Raw genomic sequence first — 19,717 nt, forward strand, 5'->3', positions numbered from 1 at the left:
ACTTCTAATCATCTCTCTCCTTTATCCTTTGACCCTCTGGTATCTCTTTTAGCTCGTTCACCTCTTTAGTACACTGAAAATCATTCTGGCTAAAGAATTTCATATACACATACAGGTTTGTAGGAAAGATGTAAAAAATGGACAGAGCGGGCAACTCTGTAGCATAGCAGAGTAAGGTGCTACCTGTGATGCTGGCATCCCATATGGGCATCAATTCTGTCCCTGCTGCTCCAGTGGTAATCCAGCCTCCTGCTAATGGCTGGAAAGGCAGCTCAAGATGACCCAAGTTGATGCATCCCCGCCATTCACTTGAGAGACCTGAAGAAACTCCTGGCTTCAGGAGCCCAGCCGTGACTATTGTGGGTATTTGGGTAGTGAACCAGTGGAGGGAAGACCTCTGTTCCTTTCTATGTCTCTCTCTCTCTCTCTCTCTAACTCTGCCTCTCAAATAAATAAATAAATCTTAAAAGAAAAAAAAAATGTAGACTGTTTAATGCATCCAATGGTGGAAACATTATAATAAGGCCTTAGGACAGACCTACAAACCAGGGAATCACAAGATATTGCTTTCCTATCTCATGAATGTTTTCATCTGAAATCACATTAGTAGATACTATAGTATTAAGGTGTAAAAATATTGTACAAATACTCTAAACTTTTTTCTTAGAGGAAAATAATCAAATCTATATGTAGTTAATTAAGATTTCTGCTGCTTTCTGTCAATATGATGTTAAGATTTTTTTCTTAGAGGGTACTATGCTTCTGTAACATGTTATTACGTTATTGTTGATAAAAATACTCAGGGCTGGCATTGTGGCATAGTAGGCTAAGCCTCTGCCTGTGGTGCTGGCATCCCAGACGAGAGCCATTTCGTCCTCTTCTGATCCAGCTCTCTGCTTATGGCCTGGAAAAGCAGTGAAAGATGGTCCAAATGCTTGGGCCCCTGCATGCACGTGGGAGACCCAGAAGAAGCTCCTGGCTCCTGGCTTCAGATGGGCTTAGCCCCTGCTCTTGCAGCCATCTGGGGAGTGAACCAATGGATGGAAGACCTCTCTGTCTGTCTGTCTATAACTCTACCTCTCAAATAAATAAATAAGCTCTTTAAAAAATACTCTATTTAACATAGTAACCACTATGAAACTTCAGATATTTAAGTTTACTTTTGTAGAAACTTCTTAGTAAACATTTTTTCTGAATAGTCTTGGATAATTTTTGCAAATACTACATTTTAACCTATTTAGTTATTAGTAATTATTTAATTTTGTGTTCTGAAAAACATTAATACACAGAAGGCGTTAATTTGAATATTTAAGCTTTGATTTCATAGTAAAGCTGTCCTTGTAAATGAGTGATAGTGACTACTTCAGGCTTACTCCATCATATTCTAGTAATAGTCCCCCAGTCCCTTGTGGGTCTCTTGTCCATGAAGTTCTAACGGAACAAAATAGTTGCTCTAAGGGACTGCCTGTGAAGAGCAGGACACACAGCTGGGAGTATGGACTGGGGGGATTTGGATGCAGGAATCCCAAATAAAATGGATCACAGGCCTTATTATTTTCAAACACTTACTCCTTGTGGTTAATAAAGTACTCTGCCTTGCCAGTAGGAGTGCATTCTGTTCCTGTTTTAGGGTTTTATGTTGAAACCAAAGCAAGAAGTTTAAGCAATGAGGAATTTTGAACTTGAACTACATGAAGAATTTACTGGATACTTTATCTAGCTTTTAAATTATTACTCAGCATTTGTAGCATGTTTGAAATGCAGTCTATGTCCATAAATAGAGCTCCAAAACTGTCCTCATTCCCAGGATTTTTTTAAATGCACATAGAAGGAGTGAAATTTTAGGGGATTTGTTAAAACACAATTTTATACATATTTAAATTAAATAAATGTTATACTCTATTTATATAACATGTATATATATATAGTATAGTCTTCATCTGTGGACAAATAGGTACATATTATATACGTACCTATATATATATATATATATATGTACTATACACATAAAACACAAATATATGAAGACAAAGATCATGAACATATACTAGAGGGAATGTACTACATAAATGCTAGAAGAATGTGCCAAAGTGTTAACAGTTAATATCTTCTATTACCAGAATTAATAGTGATTTTTATTGTTTTATTGAGAGCCTGTGTATTCTAAATTTTGAGCATATGTGACTTTTTAAAATATGTAATCATATGTACACACATGTACACAGACACTACACAAATGTATAGCTTCTTCATTCAAACAACAACTTTTTTGAAAATATCAAATACCCCCTTAAAGGTTAGTCTGATGGTTTTGCATAAACACAGTAAAAGCATGTGGAACTAATTTTCATTGAACTGTATTTTGACTTAAATGTTTTTAAAGAACAAAGAGCTTTCAGGTAATTTTTGAAGTTTAAAGTTATCCCAAAACAACATTTGACTATCTAATTATAATTTTCTTTAGTATAGTAGGTGATGTGGATGAAGAACGGTATTTTTAAAAAATAGTTTTGAAATTTAACATTTTTGTGCTCTGAAACTCTTACATAATTTTCTGCAAACGTTTAAACATTATCATTTGTCACATCTGGTTAGATCACAATATGATGACAGTTAAAAGCACCAATAAAGATTGAAACACATCACTTTTTGTTATAAAATAACATTTTCATTGATTTTTAGAGATTTTCATTGATATTTAGAGTATTAGCTATTAAGTCATTCACAGTATTAAGCACCTCTGAATTGTCTGTTGTGTGCATCAATTACTGAACGTTATAGCGTTATTTTGGCCATTTATGAATCGTGGTTCCAAGTTCCGCCCTGGTCATGGCACCCTGCAAAGGTAAAGCTGCATACAAGGAGTCCACCATCACAGCTGGCAGGTGTGCCTGAGTCTTCTGTTTGGCTTGTCTTCTCCTGTTTGAAATGGAACTAAATCTGGAATTTCACATGCAGGGCGAAACTTACAAAGATAGCGGGTGTGTCTTTGTGATTTTAATTTGCCATGGCAAAAATGAAAATAAATTTATAGTCATATTATTTCTGTTGATAAAAAGAGCCAAATGATTGGAAATGTTTGTCTTCAAACAAACTTTAAACATATGCTTCTGATCACTAACTTTTAAATAAAATTGAACATTGGTCTGAGGTCACTTTCGGATATTTAAATTAGAGATGGCAGTTTTAGAAGCTGGTTTTCTTAACCAAGCTTTATTGATCTTAATGTCTAATGCTTCTTAAAACCTAGAATTTAGCCAATTTAGCTTAAGTTTGTCTATAAAGGCAGTATTTGCCTCTTGGAATGCTCGTTCCCATTTCACTGCCCGCTAATGTGCATCCTGGGAGGAGCAGGTGATGGCTCAAGTACTTGAGTCTCTGCCACCTACTTGAGAAACCTGCACTGGATTCCAGGCTCCTAGCTTTCCAAACTCAGCTTTTGCAGGCATTTGGAGAGTATAGAGAACCTCTCTCTCTCACACACACACACTTTCAAATAATTTTTTAAAAATTAATAAATCCTTCTTATAATTCTTGTCACCTGTGATAACCTTTCTATAATATGCCAATTCTCCACCTAGTCTATTGAAATGATGTCTTGCTTTCATTATCTCCAGTTTTTCCAGGAATAATCATTTTGAAATATGGTTTTCTAAGAAACAAAGTATACAACATTCAATTCAAGACAATATTCTAAAATAATATTAATATGTATTTGTAGAAATCCTGTCTTCTCTACACTCATTCTTTGTTTCTTTTTTTGCCTTATTCTAAGTTCAACTTGTAATAGGCAATTCAAAGACAAAAATGTGAATCAATTCTTCATTTCTGATATCCTTACACATCACTCATTTACTGATTGAATAATATGATTTGTTAGTATTTTAAGTATATATAGTTGTATGTACACACAACTATGCATTTATGTATATTTTTTCTGTAAAATGTTGATATCTACTTATCTATTCAGTAGAATGAAACAATAGCACTATCAAATAAGTCAATAGCTATTGAAGCACATGGATAAAAAAGGTTCAGACAATATTAGGAAGTATGTCCATAATAACTTACTTTTACATAACTTACATAATAATTTACATTTAGAAATGTAACCCTTGTCTACTCTAATTGACCTTGTAAACAAAATTAGAAAAACAATTAATAAATAATTAGTCCAAGGGCCAGCACTGTGGCATATTGGATAAAGCCGTCATGTGCAATGTGGGCATCGTTTATTGGTACTTGTTAGAATCCCAGCTGCTCTATTTCTGATTCAGCTTCCTGATGATGTGCCTGGGAAAGTAGTGGAAGATAGCCCAGTCCTTGGGCGCCTGCACCTACATGGGAGACCCAGAAAAAGCTCCGGCTCCTGGCTTTGGATTAGCTCAGCTCTAACCGTTGCAGCCACTTGGGGAGTGAATGAGTAGATGGAAGACCTTTCTCCCTGCCTCTGCCTCTGCCTCTGCCTCTCTGTAGCTCTCCCTTTCAAATAAATAAAAAAATTGTTAATCCCTACTATGCATCAGAGGATCTTCCACATGGCAATCATTTGTCATAATTAAGGAAAGTGATAAATAATGCCAAATTTTCAAAAACAGATAATTTTATAAATATACTGAGAAATATCATACTTTAAAATACATTCAAGTATTAACATTTTATATTTTTGCTTATATGCTGGTATTCTGTTCTGTGTCTATTAGCTGTTGCGACTTTAAGAAATGTATATTTTTATCTCATAATTTTGAGAGTCAAGAATCTGGGAGTGCATTAGTTGTGTTGTGATGACTCTAGTCTCTGAGGGTGTTGTAGTCAAGTTGTTGGCCAAGTTCACAGTCTTCTAAGCTTAACTGGAACTAAGAGTTCCCAGGGCTGGTGCTGTGGCTTAGCAAGTGAAGCTTCCGGCTGCAGTGCCAGCATCCCATATGGGCACTGGTTCGAGACCCGGCTGCTCCACTTCTGATCCAGCTCTCTGCTATGGCCTGGGAAAGCAGTAGAAGATGGCCCAGGTCCTTAGGCCCTTGCACCTATGTGGGAGACCCAGAAGAAGCTCCTGGCTCCTGGCTTCAGATCAGTGTAGCAACTGCCATTGCAGCCATTCTGGGGAGTGAATCAGTGAATGGAAAACCTTTCTCTCTGTCTCTGCCTCTGTGTAACTCTGCATTTCAAATAAACAAATGAATAAATAAATCTTTAAAGAAAAAAAAGCGTTCCTGTTCTAAGCTTACTTACTTGGTTCTGGGAAGGTTTGAGATCCTCACCAAACTTGCCTCTCTATGGGACTCTTGAAATGGTAGCTGACTACATCTCAGTGGAAGTGGCCTCTGAGAGAGAGCAAGAAAATTTCCAAGGTGGGAGCCACAGTGTTTTTTATACACTTATTTTGGAAATGATATGCTACCAACATCTGCTGAATTCTCTTTCTCACACAGACCAACTATGGCAAAATATGGGAGGTTGTTACACAAGACTGTGAACACCAATGGGTTGGACTGGGTGAGAGCCATCTTGGAGGTGACTACCATGTAATCTAACAAGAAACTCCCATAAGTTAGGCGGTCATGTGCTACTCATAACTATTTACTCAATTCCCAGCAACAGCTCTTTCTTCCCTTCCTTCCTTTATGATAAGACACATATGTTTTGCTTATTTAGCTATCTTTCCATGTTAGAGCTCATAGGATAGGGTCTCGGAGAAAGTATAAACTGATCTTTGAATTATAAAACATGTGAAAAGTGAAATATGAAAGATGAAATAATGTGACAAAGATGTTTAAAGGCATAATCAAAGTTTCTCGATCACATCCTGACAAGTCTTCTGGAATCTGCTACTTTATAATGATTTCTGTTTAATCTTAATAATCCCTAAATTTATTTGTGTAATATTGAATCAAGTCTGAATTAATAGCTGATTTCCTAAAGAAATTCTTACTATCATTTTTGTTTCTGGACCTCTTTTTGTTTAAATCTTGGCTTCTTATGGCATTCAAACAGGCTGATAGCAAGCACTGCTTCTGTCCCATTTTCACACCCCCCAGTTGGGTTTGTCATTTAGCACTCAACTTTGATATGCTAAATTATGTCTTCAGTTTTATCAGTGGATCTATCAGGTCAGACATTCAGCACTAAATAATACTAATGTATATCTGTATATCTATATCTTTAAAGTCATAAAAGGAAAAAGATACAAGAGGGTGGGGGAAGAAGGAGGCAGGAGATGGGAGACTGGGGGTATGGGATATATTTTTTAAGTACTTAAAATTTTAGATTTTTTTTAAGTTTTAAAGCACTTTACTCGAAACGCTCCTATTGAGTTGAAAGACAGATTTCAATCAATAGTTCGGAAAGGGTTATTGAACAGGAACACTAAAGAGCAAGAATTCTTTGGAGAAAGTATAAAATGCAGTCTTAAGTAATGAAAAAATAACTCTGTAAAAGCTTATCTGAATAATTATTTACAGTTAATATTCCAAAGACAAGAGTCTACATTTTACAGCAGGTTCAGAAAACCACAAATAATTTAAAATAGTATCAGCTTCTAAGAAATAGTAGGCAAGGAAGGGACTGTTTTCAAATTATGGAGAAGTTGGAGCATTTGTACGGTAAGACTGTGTTGTGTGTGTGCGTGTGTATTTGGGTGTGTGCGCATACATTCCGATAAAGTCTCAGTGAGAAAGAACTTGAGGGAAAATCCACTAACAAGACACATATATATTGGGGAATTGTTTTCTACATTTTTTTTTTTTGGACAGGCAGAGTTAGACAGTGAGAGAGACAGAGAGACAGAGAGACAGAGAGAAAGGTCTTCCTTTTCCATTGGTTCACCCCTCAAATGGTCACCACATCGGGCGCACTGCACTGATCCGAAGCCAGGAGCCAGGTGCTTCCTCCTGGTCTCCCATGGGGTGCAGGGCCCAAGCATTTGGTCCATCCTCCACTGCCTTCCCAGGCCACAGCAGAGAGCTGGCCTGGAAGAGGAGCAACAGGGACAGAATCAGGCACCCCAACCGGGACTAGAACCCGGGGTGCCGGCGCCACAGGCAGAAGATTCGCCCAGTGAGCCATGGTGCCGGCCAATTTTCTACAAATTCTGAGAGGAGGGGGTTAACAGAAGAAACAACACTGGGGATGCCATTACAGTAAATGAGGTAATACTATTTTGCTGGGACTGGGTAAAGGGGTGGCTTAGAAAGGATAAACTCAAGCTGGAGCCAAGTCGAAGTTAATTAACTCCAGCTACTCTGAAATTCTATTGTAGAAAAGCAAAGGCTGAAGCCAGGATTCCAACTGTACTGTCATGTAGTGAGAAGAGTTAAATCATTCGTACTTGCACATATCTTACTGTGATGAAGACTGCTCTGGCAGCAATATTGTCACCCAGCATCACATATGATGTGTAATTACTTATAATGGCTTGAAAGTACCTCGGATTAGAAAATCCAATTCAGAAATAAATTTGCAAACCTTCAAATACTTACAGAATGTGTTTTAAAAGGGCATGAAAGGTCTGAAGTGATCGAGCATAAGGTTCACTGTTATATACATTTTACCAAGTGACTTTTGAATCTTCTTCAAGAAATTTTAAGAATCATAAACAGATTCTATCTTAAACTCCCAGATTCCCAGAAGGTTAGCACTTTAAATGAATTGAAAAGATACGAGAGCCGAAGCAACATGCTGCATCACCAAACACACTTTCTGCTTTGGAACTATCCTTGCAGGGATGTGAGTCAGCTGTTCGGCACTAAAACAGAGAAGTCCTATAGAAGTGAATAATTAAAATTTATTCAGGGGAAGAAATTAATTGCACATCAAATCAACAACATTTTGAGCTCTTTTCCTGCTGAGTCTCGGTCCCCCGTGCATGACTTAGGTCTTTAATTCAAATTTCCTCACCTCGGGTATTCAATAAAATAGTGAATTCACTGCTGTGATTTAACCTATATTTCTATAAGCTGTATGTAAATAGTTCTAGAGAAAGCCATGTGAATATATGATAGGAAGACGTGCAAAGACATTGATTCAAACCAATCTGACCGTTGGATGATACCTGGAACTGCCTTATTTTCTTTAATCCCTAATAAACCTTTCTCCCACATCAGTGTTATCACACTATAGTATCATTTTTTGCCATGCACTTTTTAAATCCATGAATTGACCTTCAGCCTTTAATAAGCATCATATAGGTAAGTTTCAAGTTTCATCATTCAACTTTTCTCTATACAAATTATCCAAAGACATCGAGCTGACAAGCCAGCCTCCAGAAAAATCCTTATAATTAGAAGAGATAATTCTGATTAAAACATAATTCCTAATATTCAAAGTTTTTTCATGTTTAGCCTTCTATGGCTTCCTAAATGACTGAATAATAGTTGGTGGAAAGAAATATAAAGAAATAGTTTCAGTAAAACATCTGTAAGTTGGGATACACATTTGAAAACTGTATTACACCTTCAGAATCCATGGGGCATTTGTCCCAGGAACTCCCCAGTATATCAAAATCCTCCACAAAGCAATTTTCTAGGATTTGCATTGAGTCTATATCGAGTTGAGATGAACTGACATCTTCATAACATGAGCCTTTTTCTCCATGAATGCAGAATATTTAGTCATGTATTTACATCTCTGTTGATTTATGTCATCAGAGTTTTGTGTTTGCCTTATATAAAATTTGTCTATTAAATAGTCCTTTGGTATGCATGGGGAATCGGTTCAAGACACAAACCTTGTGGATGCCATAATCTGCAGATGCTAAGAGCTCTTATAGAAAATGGCATGGTAGTTCCACATGTGTCTATCTCTGTCTATTTTACATCTACATTGCTTATAGTATCTAATAAAATATAAATTCTGAATACACAGTTGTTATACTGTATCTTGGAGGGGAACAGTGACAAGTGATAATCTGAATATGTTCCGTGCAGATGCATTTTTCAAGTATTTTTGAGCCATGGTTGTTTGAATTAGCAGTGTGGAACTCACAGGTATGGACAGTTGACTTTTTAAGTAGATAGCAAAATGCACAGATGGATTCAAATGGCCTCTCTCACTACAATACAGTATGCATGCTGGGGTGCTCAACCTCAGTGCATAGGAGGGCAGGTGGGGCCATTCAAACCAAAGCATTACAGTGCTGATTGTGGAGGTTGACTCTCACAGATTTCTGTGTCTCGAGCATTGGGTGGTAGTTTCATTAGTATGATTATGGTTGGTTTTGGAAATAGTGGAATTCAAGAAAATGCCTCAAAGGATTCTATGGGCAACTGAGATCCCAACATACACTAAGATTAAAGAAGATTGAAGCAGAAGGGACGTGATCAACTGACATACAAATGTGCGTGCGTGCGTGCGTGCGTGTGTGCGTGTGTGTCCAACTGACTCATCCTACTTAGTAAATGTCTTTCCCCTTTTCCTTTCTGCCAACAGACTGCCAGGGACAATCGTCACTCAATAAATATTGGTTGATTTAAAGGTATATTCAAGACATTTATATCCAAAGAATTTTATCCTGTTTATTTTTCAGGGCTTTATTTGTGTAAGCATATTTATAAGAACACAGTGATTTAACATAATGTTTTATAATTTAAAATTTATCCTAAATGTTTAAGAAATCATCTTGTTGTTAAAAATAGTAAAACAATATCTAAAATGATTTCTGTGCTAACAAAATGAGAAAAAAAAATTGTGAAATATCCTAAAATGTGATCCCTTGTCACAGGCATTGAGCATTGAGAAGTAGCTGCGCTCTCTCTGGCTTCCAAAGCTGTCGGCAGACTCAGGCTGCCAGCAGACAGCAAAGGCTGTACTCAGCTTTACAGAAAAGACGATGTCGTGACCGGGGTTAGAGTTATCTCCTAAATTGGTGTAACTGAAACTCTCTCGTATTCCCAGAGTGTGCCTGCTGTCTCTCTTAATAGACTAAACATATGTGTCTTTTCAATCACTTAGGAAAAGATGTTTTGAAATAACTATAGTCATAAATGGGCCATAGATGGTTTTAACATAATATCATAATCCATTCATAACATTCTAATTGACTTTCAAATGTATCTCAGTTAGCTAAGATATTTATTTTTAATAGTATGTTATCCAATAAAGGTCATAAAAAAGATCTTGGATTTTTTTGCTCAGTGTTACAAAAATAGTATTATGATCCTCCATTTGGTTTTTCAAGAAATGATATTGTCTTTCATCTGTATAATTTAAAAAATTTATAAAGTTGTTGCTTGTATTAAATTCTTGTCATCCAAGGGAGAGAAGAATGTTATTTTTCAATGGGATTGCATGTTGTTTCACTTTAAAGTTGTGCTATGTATTTTTTCTCTACAGTAGTATTTATATTACATTGTTATTTATTATGTTCATAGCTCCCTTTAGGTGTGAAAAGGTCTACATGTGAAATTTCTGCAAAATATCACTGCCATCATTAGATGAACTGCTGTCAAATGATCAGTGTGAATTTTTTGAAAAAAAAAAAAAAAGAGGTTATTTGCTATTAGCTGATTGGGTTGATCGCTTTACTTCAGTGGTGGGTTTGGGCTAATATACTTCATCTGTGAAGTTTACTTATGGTATATTGAGATTTAGCTGGTAATGACTGTGTTTTAATATTTGTAAAACACATTGTTACAATTTATTTGATAATATCCTCCAATAGAAGAATATTCAAATGTAAGCATAATGCTAAGGTCCCCAAACACAGGCAACATTCTTTGCCATTTTTAAGCTCTAGGTTTAATGAAAAGCCATGGCCTCCCTCTAAAGGTGAGAGACACATTGTTTAAGAACCTGTTTGGTGCTAGGAAGATAGCAGTGTGCCAGTGTGCTTGGAATACTCCACTTACCCCTTTGCTTTCTTCCAGTTGAGAATCCAGAGTTCTCTGCTCCCCTTACCCACTGCTTGTTGAAGAGGGTTCGATTCATTCCCAAGAACAGAACTGCAGAGCAGACTTCAGCTATCGTAGACTCTATCTGTCCTTGAGGACATCCTTAAGGTTAAGAGGAAAAGTTAGAGATATTACAGCAGCTTAAAAAATAAGGCCACAACTAAATGTGGCTTTCAGTCTTATGCCATTAGACATTTAAGAAGTAAAGAACTTAGGAGAGATTCTAGCATTTCTATCTTTACCAAGATCCCTCAATTCTACCTCTCCCAACTTGTACATACACAAAGGACTACTTTACAATTCTTCAAAAATGTGGAATTGATTTTCTCTGTCTCCAAGAGTGTCTATTATTTGAGAAAGTGTCAGTGCTTATCTTCCTGCTATTTGGCATAATCCTGCTTTGGCTACATAATATGGGTACATTACAGAATCTTGTGTGCCCTGGAAGAATGTTTTGGAAGAAACTCTTTAGAAAGAGAGAGAGAGAGAATAATCCATTCTTATCATTAACTACGAATTCCATTCAAATATTATAAATTCAGTGCTATAAACAATCCAAAGGCCACAATTTCAACACTTGATATCCTCTCTGTATCTTGATTACCCTTCTCCAAAGTGGTTTTACCAGGATGAAAGGAATACAGGCAGTTTCAACATCACTGATCATTTTACCTACTATCCACTTTCAAACATATTAACTGTTCTTGTTTCAACAAAGACTTACTGAAAGGAATTCTGTTCTGAAATGATAAGATTTCAGTTATATGCCTATTGCACTTATCACTACTTTTTCATTTAGCCAAAAAAATGTGTCTTCAGGATTCACCAGCACATTCATTCTTTTTATTCTCTTTCCCCAAACACCCTATACACCATTCACCACTATTTTCTTCACAAAACATTCCATTTGTCTTTGTTGAGACGACTTGTGTTTTAATGCCATGATTTTTTTCTAAGAACTTCCAGATTGACTTAATAATTAAATGAATGATTCAGACCTCAGGTTATTTCTAAATGCTGTGGGTGTGTGTATGTGTGTGTGTGTGTGAATTTCTTCCAGGCCTGGTTTTGCTTCAGTCACCTGGAACTCCCCCTTTGCAGACAGGCAGGGAAACTTCTCCCCAGTCACCAACTCCAAGCCTTACTTCATTGCAGCTGTCTCTTCTCTGCTTCTCAATCATCATGGTACCTTCAGATCCACGATAAAGCTCCCTGAGTTCAAACCTGCATTCATCCCCTGGCTTCCACAAAACCACATGCATTATGGATATTATGATTGTGACCGAAACAATTTGCCGTTGTTACAAATGAATATTTGCCATGTTTCTGACTTGCAACCTTTCATCAGCCTTCACCTTCCATTTGTCTTTCTCCCTTCCCTCCTTTACATCCTATTTCATGATCCTTGAAATTAATCTTTCACCCAAACTGGTGCCATGTGCCAAACCCAACCAACCTGACATACAGTACTTAGCTGCTTCTCAAGTAAGAGGCACTCCACCAGATTCTTACTCCTTCTCATGCTTTTTAGAAGAGTCAGGATCTTACATCTCATTAGTTTATAAACTAATGAACTTTTAAATCATATGAAAGCTTTCTACAACTGGTATTTATGAAAGATTACAATTTTTTTCAGTACTTGCAAAGCAGCAGGAATAAATGTACATCATAGTCACTAATGTGGTCCTCAAGAGACTTATAGTCTAGATAAGGCTTAAGACGGCGCTCATCAGACCTTTTTTTTTTAAAGGTATATTTATTTGCTTGAAAGTCAGAGTTACACAGAGAGAGAAGGAGGTACAGAGAGAGAGAGAGAGAGAGAGAGATGTCTTCTATCTGCTGGTTCACTCCCCAGATGGCTGCAACAGCCAGAGCTGCGCCAATCTGAAGCCAGGAGCCAGGAGTCTCTTCCCAGTTTCCCATGCGGGTACAGGGGCCCAAGCATTTGGACCATCTTCTATTGTTTTCCCAGACCATAGCAGAGAAGTGGATCAGAAGTGGAGCAGCTGGGTATCGAACTGGCATCCATAAGGGATGCTGGCACTGCAGGCAGTGGCCCCACCTGCTATGCCACAGCGCCGGCCCCCTTATCAGATCTTAATGCTGATAAATACATTATTAGTTCTCCGAAGGTGTAAAAAGACAGGAGAAAGGATTTGACTTGGGCCCCTCTTTCAAAAATCAGCATTTTAAACTAATTATAATGACTTGTTTGAGTGCATACTCAGATTATCCGATGATGCTACCCCCTTACATAATGTAACTGAAGTTAAGAGAACTCATGAACAGGGGCCGGTTTTAGATCTGTAGTTAAAACACTCACATCTCATACTAGAATGCCTGGGTAGAGGTACAGCTTTACTTTTGACTCCTCCTTCCTGCCAAAGTACATGCTGGGAGGCAGCAGGTGATGGTGACTCAAATAGTTGGGTCCCTGTCAACCACATAGGAAACCTGGATTGAGATCCTGGCTTCAGTCTAGCAAAGCTATCAACATCAGGAATACCTTTCCCCTCACCTCCTTCTCTGTGTCGCTGTCTTTCAAATCAATCGATCAACCAAAAAATCTTTTAAAAAAGAAAGTGTACATTATGAAAACTACAGACTGATTTGAAATTTTTTGAACCCAAATAACCTTGTCTTTTAATTCCTTTTTCCATGAACTTTTTGAAGTCTCCTAATATGATGAAAAGAGCAATAATAGTAATAAATAAATATATAAAATAAATAGTAAAAACCAAGATGAAAATGTATGGGTTAAATGTCTGATTTATGCTGTTAAATGAGTGTTAAATGCCTCTGGTTTCAATACTAGCTCTCTATTAATTCATACCCTGGAAGGCAGCAGTGATGGCTCAAGTACTTGGGTTCACTGCTACCCATATGAGAGAGCCAGAATTGAGGTCTTGGCTCCTTGAGTTTTTACCTGATCCAACCCTGGCTGTTGTTAGCATTTGAATGAACCACTGGCTGGACTATCTCTCTCTATCTCTCTCAGTTCCTGCCTTTCTTCTGCCTCTAATCTTCCGTTTCAAAAGTAAATAAATACATATAATTTAGAGATTAATGAATACCTGGACAAGGACTTGGAGGTGTGGTAGAAAATTGTTCAGAGTATAATCATTGTGGTTGGAGTTCAGGAGCTTAATGAGAACACAGCAATAAACAGCATGTGGGTAAAACAGGACCAAGGTAATTCTTGAAACTACAAAAATTATAATTAATTTTATAAACAGTTTAACACTTTGTAAAAGCAGATGAACTGCTGAATAAAATTGTGTCTCTAAAAAAGATTTTCTAAAAATGAATTATGAATGGCCTTCTTGGACTTGATGTGGGCAAAATCTAGGAGACTTTTACAACTGGCTAATATGAGGTGTTGAGATCAAGACTACCACATGACAATGAAAACAGAAAGAAGGTGCAGATAGAGTCTACAAATAGACTTTTTAGTTCCTGGTGGCTAATGGGTTCCATAGAGTACAACTGAATCTAAATTATGATGGGAAATATAGCTGATTTACAATGATATGTTCATGCCAAATAATAAAGTTCAGTACTAGAGAACTCAGAATCATAATTTTGCCATTCTAATGTATAGGGCATTAGCAAATTCCTGGAAATTTGTTGTGAGTGATTTTTTTTTTTTCAGAACATAACTAATTAGACTATGAACTGAGACAAAACTTTACACTGATGTGAAAATATACATGCTTATGTTCTAACAACTGTGTGGATAAGATTGCTTCAGGCTAAAAGGAAACAGCAAAGTGAAGAGAAATAATGGAAGAAAATATTTGCAAATTATGAAACTAATAAAAGAATAATATCCAGGATCTATAATGAGCTCAAAAAAACTCAATAGCAATAAAACAAACAATCCAGTTAAGAAATAAATAAACAGACATTTTTCAAAAGAAGAAATTCAAATGGCCAACAGACACATCAAAAATGTTCAGGATCACTAGCCATCAGGAAAATTCAGCTCAAAACCACAATGAGGTTTCAACTCATCCCAGTTAGAATGGCTCTCATATAGAATTCAACAAACAATAAATGCTGGCAAGGCTGTGGAGGAAAAGGCACCCTAATCCAGTGTCCATGGGAATGTAAACTAGTACAGCCATTGTGGAGGCAGTATGGAGATTTCTCAGAAAGCTGAAAATATATTTACCATAAAACCCAGCAATCCCACTCCAAGGGAAACAACATCAGCTTATGAAAGAGTGATCTGTACCCACATGTTTATTGTACCTCAATTCACAATAGCTAAGACATAGAATCAACCCTGTGTCCATCAACTGATGACTGGATAAAGAAATTATGGTATTCATACACTATGGAAAACTATTAGGCTGTAAAAAATGAAATCCTGTAGTTTGCAACAAAATTGATGCAGCTGGAAACCATTTTACTCAGTGAAATAAGGCAATCCCCCAAATACAAATACTTGTATTTTCCCTGATTGTGACAACTGATAGAATACCAAAAATGTAATGTTAGGAGTGAAATTGACATTTTGAGATTCGATGATTGTTTACAGCCCTTGTATCTACTGTTGAAGAACAGTGGCTTTGTTTTTCTTCTTCTTTTTCTTCTTCTTCTCCTTCTCTTTCTTATATGTTGAACTCTTTACTTAATGCAAGGTTAATCTTATGAGTATAAAGTGAACTGAAAATAGATCATTTTAAAAATTAAGAGAGGAATTAGAAGTGGAAGGATGACATAGGTGGGATCATGGACAGTAGGGAGGATAGGGTAGGAAGTATCACTATGTTCCTGAATATTTATATATGAAATACATGAAATTTGCATACCTTAAATAAAATTAAAAACAAAAAAATTTAAAAATTAGCAGAAGAAATTCACTATGAGGACATAATTAATTTCCTTAGTGAGTATAAATACTTTTGAATTATCTAAAAATATAGAACATATGTATTTGTTGTACATGCACAATACTATACAACTATCCAAATAACCATTTTCAGACATTTTAATGATTCTATAATTTTTCACATTTAAAATACCATGGAATCCTAAGGAGGATCTCTGATTCTTATAATGAGATTCTCTTAATTAAACTATTGATGTAGTTGAAATAAAGAGACTCTCCCTAATTTGTCAGAGAGGCATTTATTAAATGTCCACATAATTTTTACAAGGAAACAGCAAAATTTCTTTTATTTCTGTGTCCTCAAGTCACATAGCACACTATTTTGCACATTTTCACATTCATGTGTTTCCTTAGATTACAAGAAAGAAAGAATATTTTCTTGTCATTAATTATTAACTGTATAGTCCTTTCATTGAGGAATTAAGTGGAGAAAGCTACTTTACCCAACGCATAGATAAAAGGAGCCAAGTATGAATTGGGATTATTCATTATCAATTTTTTGTTGTTGTTGTGGTCTGGTCTTTTTTTTGAACTTGGACTTGCTCTTACTTTACTGTAACCATATACCAACAACAGGGAGATGGCTGATAGGGGAGAGGCTAAAAAGTTCAGTCTGTCAGGAGAGGGATTCATTTCAGCCCATCAGTGTTGTTATTCTGCTAAGTGGTGACATAATCCCAAATCCACGTTCCCAAGAGATTGCCTCTCAGGGTCTCTCCCATTTGCTGACTTTACTGCAAAAGAATGCCAGCTTCTGCCATAATTGAGGAAAAAAGGTTTCAGGCCAGATTATCATTCCTGAAATGGATCACATAACATATCTAAAAGTGTTAATATAAACCCAACCTTCTGCCCAAAGATTGTCTTCTTTTAAAATGAATAGATTTTTTAAAATCTGTTTCTTTTTTATGGGCACCACCTACTGGGTTTGTCTTTTAAATTCCAAAAATTCTAATTTCCTAAAAGAAAACAATTTAGGCAAAACACCATCCTGCATGAATATTTAATATAAGAAGAAAAAAAATTAAAAACTGGGAATAACCTTTAGGACCACCCTTAAATATTATAAAATCACTAAAAATAATGGGACCAAGCTCTATATGTCCCATAGTGTTTAAAGATGACAGGAAACATTCTTAAATGGACAAGTTAAACTAAAATAGAATATACATTGAGTACTGTCCTTTCTGTAGGAAAAATGATAAACACATACATGCATATACATATGTAGCACACAAACACATCTGTGTGAATGCATATTCGTAGATTGCATAATATTAATAATAAAACTAATCATTATCACTTTTAAAGGGACTAGAGTAGATTTTAACTTTCTGAAATATTTGACTACTTCAATCTGACTTTTTATAATTTGCATTGTATCTTGCAAACAAATTTTCTTAATTTACTCATTAAATTCTATTTAATCTGTTGTGTATTCTATGCTAATTTACTTAATTTTGATGCATATTTATTAGATTTTTGCTAAGTGTCTTATGTATTTAATAAGTTCCTACCAAACACTGAGGAATGTTAGAAACAAACAGAAGTGAGGGGAGTACGTGCACAGTGACTCCTATTGTTAATTTAACAATTAACACTCATATGTATGATATCAATAATCACCCAAGGCTCTGTGCACCTACTCCCCATGCAGGATCTCTGTCCTCAACGGGTTGTACTATGCAAATTAATCTAAATCTTGTTCTCAGTTTTTTATATTGTGTGTGTGTGTGTGTGTGTGCAAATTGTTCAAATCTTTATTCAGGATAGCACTGGTCTTCTGCATATAAAGTTAACTGAAAGCGAATCTTAGTGGAGAATGGGACTGGGAATGGGAGAGGGAGGAGGTGAGTGTGGGAGGGCAGGTATGGTAGGAAGAGTCACAATATTCCTAAAGTCATACTGATGAGATTTGTACTCATTACATAACAGGTTTATAAAAACAAACAAACAAACAAACAAAAAAAAACAGAAGTGAGGGGACTGGATGCTAGGTAGTTGACACAAAACTCTTACGAAAGGCCACTATGGAGATTTAAGATCAGCCGAGGTTTGACAGTATCTTTCAGATGTTTAGGGTAGGTGATAACCCAAAGCACACTTGGCCAAGTTCTATGTTTCAAAATAAACTGTACCCATATGTTTTTTATTTATTTATATGTAATTCATTGAACCAAAAGTCTTAAAGAGTTATTTAACACATAAGGGGATTTTTATGTTATAATTATATTTGTTACCCATAATATTGTGTACAATAATGTAGAGCAAACTTATATTTTGTCATGTTAAAGATCCCAGACACATGTTCCTTCTTAAAGATTCACTATGCTTGAACTGAGCTATTGACTCGTTAAGCATCTTAAAACAGTTGAAATTTGTAGACCAATCTGGCACATTGATTACACCTGTATATTTCTTTTAAAAAATCATGATTTTTCTGTGCCTCGGTGGAAATAATAGTCAAAATACCATAATAGTATGATGATTTTAACATGAATATTTATCAAAACCAATGATAAGCTTACAAATAAAAATTAGTCCCTAGACTATAGTTTTGGTTTTTTTTTTTTGAATTTTAGATAGTACTTGAAGATACTAGTGCACTCATGTATTAACTCCAATAGTTTCCCTTTCAACATGGAAGACAGGTTTCCTAGAAATCTTAGGATTCATGAAGTTTCAGAGTTATGGACAGTTACTTATATCTAAAGTTGTCATGGCTAAAAATCCAATGAAATTTCATATTTTTCCATATGTATCTCATTATTTCTGTAGATCTCAAATGGTTATCCAGATTGGGAGATAAAACTACATTACCTTCTTCAGTTATTTAAAGGGGAGGGAGGGACATCATTAAATTCTTAGAATTGTATCCACAAACTATATTGGATCTGTTAAAAACTAATTTAAGATTAAAGTAAAAAAGTTACAAAATAAAAAATGAGAAATCATTCAGAAGACTCTTGCTTTTGTTTACTGTATATAATTAGCAAGATTTTCTCCATTTATAAATATAGACTTTGGCAATTTTTCTGTGGTTCCTGTAATATTATTTTCATATGTAACTTTGTTAATCCATCTGGTATTTATTTTACTGCATCAAAGAATGTAATAATATAATTTTATCATTTTGACTTATAACAGCAAAATATCTTGCAAGTTTTTATATTTAGTACCATAGTGAAAATGATCATCTCTGCCTTCAAAAATGCATGTTCTTTTTTCAATACTTGGCGTACTCTTCCTAATATTCTCACTTTCAGATTTATAAGATGCATGCTATGAAGATCTTTGAGATGAATTCACCACCAGATTTCTCAAATTGTCAAATGGAGGTAATACAGAAAAAAGACATCCATAGTCACTGTTGCCAACAAGTTGGTCATCCCCTCCTGATAACAATTATAGCTAACTCTTTATATGTACCAGGTCCTGGGAAAAGCAATTTGCATGGATTATTTCAATCATTATGTTAGTCCAAGCATTTGGATGCTGTTATCATTCCTAATGTACAGATAGAAACTAGTACAGAGCAATACAGTAACCTATCCAGTGCCGAACAGTCTGGCAAGGATGGGCCAGAACAACTGAATCCAGAGCCAGGACCATTAACTATGATGGTAGACCTGGTTCTGAAATGGAGAGAGCCTCTCAGATCAGTTCAACACTTAATACATCAACTACATCAGATATGATCAAACCGACTCATTCAAACCTCTTTCAAGACAGTAGCCATGACTTTATCTATAGTTAGTTCTTCCCTTGTTTCTCCATCCATAGCATATTGCACAATGGAAATGATAGTGGAGCCAACAATATTGAACTTATTTCCCTTATTTTCTTTCCTTCTTCTTTCTTCTTATATAGCCGGCTTATTTAAACTCTCCTAAGTTTAATATAGCTATAGTATACTGTTCCTCTGCAGTTGGGT

General features: G+C 35.8%; 1 protein-coding gene across 2 annotated transcripts in view; it reads right to left on the bottom strand.

The window, feature by feature from the left end:
• Window positions 1-19,717, bottom strand: part of LOC149122674 (uncharacterized) — an 88,561-nt gene that overhangs the window by 7,031 nt on the left and 61,813 nt on the right. For both annotated transcript variants that reach the window (XR_016219755.1, XM_089312344.1), the window contains exon 2: window positions 10,845-10,988. Coding sequence is in view for 1 of the 2 variants with exons in the window: in XM_089312344.1 (XP_089168470.1) it covers window positions 10,845-10,988 (144 nt within the window). In the remaining variant the exon portion in view is untranslated. The remainder of the gene's footprint in view (window positions 1-10,844; window positions 10,989-19,717) is intronic.

This window comes from Oryctolagus cuniculus, chromosome 13 (assembly GCF_051225735.1).
Source record: "Oryctolagus cuniculus isolate XC-2025 breed Fujian yellow rabbit chromosome 13, ASM5122573v1, whole genome shotgun sequence".
In the NCBI taxonomy this organism is placed as follows: Eukaryota; Metazoa; Chordata; class Mammalia; order Lagomorpha; family Leporidae; genus Oryctolagus; species Oryctolagus cuniculus.